The 6495-nt window shown below is 43.3% G+C and overlaps 1 protein-coding gene across 2 annotated transcripts; it reads right to left on the bottom strand.

The window, feature by feature from the left end:
* Positions 1 to 392: 392 nt before the first annotated feature.
* Positions 393 to 5575, bottom strand: LOC109734451 (F-box/kelch-repeat protein At1g55270). Of its 2 annotated transcripts, XM_020293660.4 has the most exons (3): positions 5363 to 5536; positions 3066 to 3247; positions 393 to 1905 (listed from the first exon to the last, which is right to left on the bottom strand). In XM_020293660.4, the coding sequence occupies exon 3, from the start codon at positions 1819 to 1821 to the stop codon at positions 655 to 657; it is 1167 nt and encodes a 388-aa protein (XP_020149249.1). In that variant the 5' UTR covers positions 1822 to 1905; positions 3066 to 3247; positions 5363 to 5536; the 3' UTR covers positions 393 to 654. The 2 variants fall into 2 exon arrangements, with proteins under 2 accessions (XP_020149249.1, XP_020149246.1); XM_020293657.3 differs by lacking the exon at positions 3066 to 3247 and having other exon boundaries at positions 5363 to 5575.
* Between the last annotated feature and the right edge of the window lie 920 nt (positions 5576 to 6495).

Raw genomic sequence — 6495 nt, 5'->3', positions numbered from 1 at the left:
CGGCAGCACACATCCCCGTGCTTGTTCGGCGGAGTGGATTAAGAGCGGCCTGCAGACCGGCCTCTGCACTGCTTTTTCGTATATATATGTAGGCATGTCTGCGCTAGTCGTGGCATCTCTCCGTGGTTGCCTGTTTTATGCCGATTGCAGCATTTTACTCACTCGTTTATTAGATTGTTATTGATCATGATACTTGTTTGTTACTCCCTCCGTTCCTAAATGTAAGTCTTTTTAGAGATTTCACTACGAACTACATACGGATGTATCTAGACATATTTTAGAGTGTAGTTCACTCATTTTGCTCCGTATCTAGTTCATAGTGAAATCTCTAAAAAGACTTATATTTAGGAACGGAGGGAGTAGATTGTTACTAGACCATGATACTAGTACTCTTTTGATAAATATGGTTGCATGCATCAGGGTTTATTCTTATTTTTCTACACAAATAAGCTTGTTTAGTTTCCGATACATATAACCCATATGAACTTCAAAATTCATTAATATATATAGAGAGCTCATGATATTGCCAGAATCTTGAATTGCAGCTTCTAGTAATCAAATGTACAAAGATTTGTTCAGGCGGTGAGCATTTGATCTTGTAATGGAGGTGTTGTTTCGCTGATTTCATCATGTCCCGATTCGCAACAGCTGAACTCAAATTTGCAGCACCTGACAATGGATTATGTGACTCTTCAGGTTACGTCCTGCAATGGTCGACCACAAGTTTGCCACAAATGACTTGTGCTGACCCTTACGCGCAACAGTTTTCCACATGCATGCACTGTCGGTCTCGATACTCATTGTTGGATCCAAGATATCAACAAGAGTGATGCTCATGTTGTTGCGAATAATGCAAAGCTTACCATTTAAAGACACCAAGCCTGCGGCTTCGAAGGCTCGTGAGCTGCCTAGATGGTGCCTGCTGTCTATGAATCGTGCCCATGTTCCTGTGTTTGCATCATAGACTCTAAGCTTGCAGCCATCCCGGCAATCAGATGAATAGAGACGTCCATTGAAGGAAATGCTTGGGTTTCGCCAACCTGTAACCATTTCATCATCAATGGTTGACCACAAATTGGATGACGGTAGGTACACTTCACATGTCACTTGGCGATGGGAGTCAAGCCCTTTTAGGAACCACTTGTCATCATATACAACTCCGATGAAAGGCACCATCCCGTTGTTCATCTCAGGGATGCAGACCCATCTGTTCCTATTAGGGTCATAAACTTCAGCAGACTGAAGAGTCCTTTGTATGCCTTCACACTCTCCACCAGCAACATATAGACAATTGTTTATAACACAGGAACCAAAAAAGTGTCGCTTTCGTAACATATCTGGAGCTCGATGCCATTTGTTGGTCCGGGCATTGTAAAATACAACACGTCTCATAGAGCCCCTCAAAGGATCCTTACCGCCAAATAAGTACAGATAGCAACCACTCAGAACAGCACAGCCAAAACCCAACGCTTCTGAATACTCTGGTGGAACAGGTGGAAGGGACTTCCAGAGCTGGTTCAGTGGATCGAAGGCATGCCAGGATATTTTCCCCTCACGATCCCTTTTAAAGACATAAACCCATTCTTCTGCCATGCTGAGTTTCTTGCGCAAGGAATAATAGTAATTTCCTGACAAAAGGCGGTTCCATCTTTTACAAACTGTCCGGAGATTGGGGTGTTCCACTCGTGGAACCCGTATAAGACAGGCAATTGCAAGATCATCAGGAAGGCCAGGCAAAAGTGGTGCTTGAGCTCGGCACCTCTCCTTCCGCGAGCCCCTTGACTTGCGCTTGGTTTGTTTGACATCAGGTTGCATGCACATCTTTGCTCCAGAAGCAAATTTTCTAGCATCCACGACAGTTTTAAGGCCTGTATCTAATCTGCAGTAACAGGAGACGGACTCTACCTGCCAAATGCAATGATGAAACAAGATTAGAAGTTGTGCTGTAACACGGCAAATTCTCAAATAACATAAAACGACAGCAAATGTTTGGATTAAAGCCTACTAATCCTGGTCGTAGCTCAAAATATCAAATATATATACTATCTAATACCCCTAGCAGACAGTAGGAGGCAGGATATTTACACTGGCAGCAACCACTTCCCAATTCACTGTCACCATTACACTAGTTCGTTTGTGAAATATGATATAAAACCCAGAGTCAATCCAAGTCATACAGATACAAGGTGTTTGGACCAGTTAGTTGTCTTAAACTTCCATCAAATTGACTCTTGTTGGAAATCAATAACACAGCATAACAGCGCCACTAGGTTTATTATTCTTAAGTGCAAGATGAATAGATGGATGTCTTGTCCGGCAAGCAAGATGCTAGCAAGTTCCTAGGCCGGCTCGCAAGGCACGCAGCAGCAGTATTAGCATGGCGCGAGATGGGCTCCTCTCCTCTCCTCTTAAGTTATCCTAGATTATCATGGCGGAGGTTGTAGGGTGGGATACTTGCTGGATATGAGGGTCGTCACCGTGTAGGCACCATCGTACAGTAGAAGGGTAGTGGGGAAAGATTGGAGAATTAGAGGGGTAGAAGAGAAGCATAGGAGGGAGTAGATATTTCATTTTTCTGCTTCCTTACAAAGGGGCATACATCCTTATATAGCGTAAGAGTAGATAGCTTAAACCGACTTTGCCTAACCCTCTTATCTCCTCTTCCCAGTATATATACACACCAGAACCCCATCAATATGATTGTGTGAGTTCTTCCAAACCTACATATAGACACTTTAGGTCGGCTACTGTTCACCGAACAGTAACCCAGCACACACTGGATAATTCTAGGCTAGGCTGGGTTCATCTAGGAGATAACTGAACTCTTCCCACAGACGCTCTTCTACCAGCACACACACACACGCGCGCGCGCGCACCCTAGATACTCTAGACTAAGCTTAATAGACAACTGGACTCAAGATACCACAACAAAGACTTGTTTAGATTCATATTTATTAATTCATTTGATTTGGTCAGTTTCTTACAATAGTCCTTAATGTTAGAGCCATCCTCCATCTAAGACATATGGCATTGTTAATTCAATCAAGCATAAAATCTTCTCGAACCTCTTCTTTCTGTTCTCCTCTCTAGTATTCTCATCCCTGCTGCAAACCCACCTCCTTTGCACTTTCCCTTCACCACGCCATGGCTTCAAGTCCCCATACTGGAGGAGCTTGACAATGGAGTGGCCTCTTCTACCATGGATTCTTTAGAATAGTTGGACGACAGAAGGTAATTTCCCGGAGGACTATTCACACATGATACAGAATATCAAAATATCATACTGGTAACAAATAAGAACACATCGAAAAGATTATTTAAATAATAGAAACACACAGAAGCAGAAGAATTCAGCTTTGGGCAATAGGCAACATTTTTTAAGCATAAGGCAACATGAAAAGGAAGTCAAATAAATCAATGACAAGAAGCATTTACGTGCTCAAGCTGAGATTTAAGAGCACAGCCATATTGGGGTAGCAGGCACTTCTTTTACAAACAAATACCCAAATTATCATGACTCGCATAACCCAGCTCAAGAACACCAATAGTCATAAACAGTACATCATGTTAGTTCCATCTGTTTATGATGAGTAGCCATAGTAGCCACAAGAAATTCCTGAGGATGATCAAGTTCATTGAAGGATGTCTGAAGCCTGTTGAAATGGACATGCTGTTGAATATGGAGACTCATATAATGAACCTACTCCAACATGTATGCTTGTCTAAAGCAAGAAACTAAGGGTCCTAAAAGATGTGAGAGAATTGCGAGACAGTGACAACTCATTAAACTCTTGTCGTCATGCTTAAAAAATTCAGTCGGCATCGTCAAATCATTCATCTCTTCGCAGTGATTGCTTCGGTACCATTATTTTGATTCTTCCATCGGATCAAGTAGTTCGGTCTTGATACCATGCACATTTATGCCGTATATCATGATATCTTAGGACGATCCAGGGGTTGTTACGCATAAGGAGTATGAAAGTATAGCCGAGCAAGAAAATTAAAGATATACACCTACCTGGCTAATTTGACCCAAGCCAAACACGGAGTGCCTTTGTTACAGTAGAATAAAAATAATGGCCTTCTCTGAATTTACAAATATACTAGGTCAACCATTTGTGCTTGAACTTTCAACTATTGTTGCATAAGCATGGCACAATCCCAATTAAGGAATATGAACACAACCATACGGTATACGTAATTCCCAAGAAAATCACATTTGGCATGTTCCAAGGTAGTATGAGGTAATAAGAATCAGCAGCAGTGTTCACTAGCAAATCAACACTAAGCCTATTACTACCAGTCTACAACTAGTGGCCAACAGCCAATTTAGGCTCCGTTTGGAACAAAGAAAAATCACAGGAATTCAGGATCGAATTCCTATAGGAAAAAAATCTTCTTTTTTTTCTTTTCTTTTTTCTATCTGATTGCAGGAACTTGGTGATTGCAGCTGAAGCTAAAGATTTGATTGAAAAACCAGTTCATTGGAAGATCAGACCGACGCTAGCAGATTTTTTTTAACCCTACTTCTGATCTCTCTCAATACACAGTTGAGTACATTCCTTGCATAAAAAATCTTATATTTCATTCACTTGCTAAGAGAGCTTTCTGCTGTAGATCCTCTTCTAGATGCAACTTCCTATGTAGCAAAGTCTCTGATTGTAAATCCAGATTGGCCTTGGAGGCCATCTCTTCCCCCAAGGGGAAATTACTATCTGTACATTGCCCTGGTTGTTAAATAATAAAATTTAGCCCTCCTTTGAGGGCTTATGTTTGACAAAAGAAAATATAGGAAACAAAAAATCCTAAGGTGCTGTTTGGAACAAAGAATGGCTCACCAAGATTCCTCGAAATTCGTATGGAATGGGGCAATCCATAGGAATTTTGGAGGAAAACAAACATGAGGTCTTACCTCATGTTTCTCCTCCTTATGTCTACAATTCTTGTGTTTTCCCTTTGTGGTATCCAAATGGCAGTGTTAGACTATTCCTGTGCTTTAGATTCCTGTAGGAACTCAGGTTACATGGCATCTCAATTCCTGTGTTTCAAACGGGGCCTTATTATTTCCACGGAATCACACATCTCTATTATATGATGTAAAATCACACATGACCTCGGCTACCCAAAGCCCAAAGCACCCAGATCCACGTCCCCGCAGCCACAAACGAATCAGCAGAAAAACACCCCATTTTGCAGTATGAAACACAAACACCCATCCCTAAGCTAAAACACCTCGTCTCTGCACCCAAAGTGCACCTTCAGCTCAAGAACAACCCCACCCACTCACTCCCCGGGTAAATTCGATCTCAAAAAGCGTGCTTCGAGCGAAGAACAAAACGTATAAGAGAAGGCGGCGCCTCACCAGCGGCGCGCGGACGCGGACACCAGCGCTGACCGGCGGCGGGGCAACTCTGGAGGCTGAATCCATCGCTGGATCGGGCGGCGAATCCACGCGGCTTTCGGCTCGGTGTCGGGAGTGGACGAGAGGCTCGCGGTCGCCGGGAGTGGGGGACATACAAACAAGGGAGCCCGTCAGCTACTTTTGGTTGGACTACAGCAACGACGACAACAAAGCCTTTAGTTCCAACTTGTCCCAAACAAGTTAGGTAGGCTAGAGGTAAAACTGATAAGATCTCGCAACCAACTCATAGCTCTGCACATGGATAGCAAACTTCCATGCACCCCTGTTCATAGCTAACTCTTTGATAATAATTCAATCCTTCAGGTCTTTTTTAACGGACTCCTCTCATGTCAAATTCGGTCTACCCCGCCCTCTCTTGACATTCTCCGCACGCATTAGCCGTCCGCTATGCACTGAAACTTCTGGAGGCATGCTGAATATGCGCAAACCATCTCTGACGATGTTGGACAAGCTTCTCTTCAATTGATGCTACCCCAACTCTATCTCGTATATCATCATTCCAGACTCGATCCTTCCTCGTGTGGCCACACATCCATCTCAACATACACATCCCCGCCACACCTAACTGTTGAACATGTCGCCTTTTAGTCAGCCAACACTCAGCGCCATACAACATTGCGGGTCGAACCGCCATCCTATAGAACTTGCCTTTTAGCTTTTGTGGCACCCTCTTGTCACGGAGAATGCCAGAAGCTTGACGCCACTTCATCCATCCGGCTTTGATTCAATGGTTCACATCTTCATTAATACCCCCATCCTCCTGCAGCATTGATCCCAAATACCGAAAGGTGTCCTTCCGAGATACCACCTGACCATCAAGACTAACCTCCTCCTCCTCACACCTAGTAGTACTGAAACCGCACATCATGTACTCGGTTTTAGTTCTACTAAGCCTAAACCCTTTCTATTCCAAGGTTTGTCTCCATGACTCTAACTTCCTATTTACCCCCGTCCGACAATCGTCAACTAGCATCACATCATCTGCAAAGAGTATACACCATGGGATATCTCCTTGTATATCCCTTGTGACCTCATCCATCACCAATGCAAAAAGATAAGGGCTCAAAGCTGAC

Source organism: Aegilops tauschii, chromosome 1 (assembly GCF_002575655.3).
Source record: "Aegilops tauschii subsp. strangulata cultivar AL8/78 chromosome 1, Aet v6.0, whole genome shotgun sequence".
Classification (NCBI taxonomy): Eukaryota; Viridiplantae; Streptophyta; class Magnoliopsida; order Poales; family Poaceae; genus Aegilops; species Aegilops tauschii.
The sequence above is the reverse complement of the archived record's forward strand: the minus strand, read 5'-3'. Positions and strand labels throughout refer to the sequence as shown.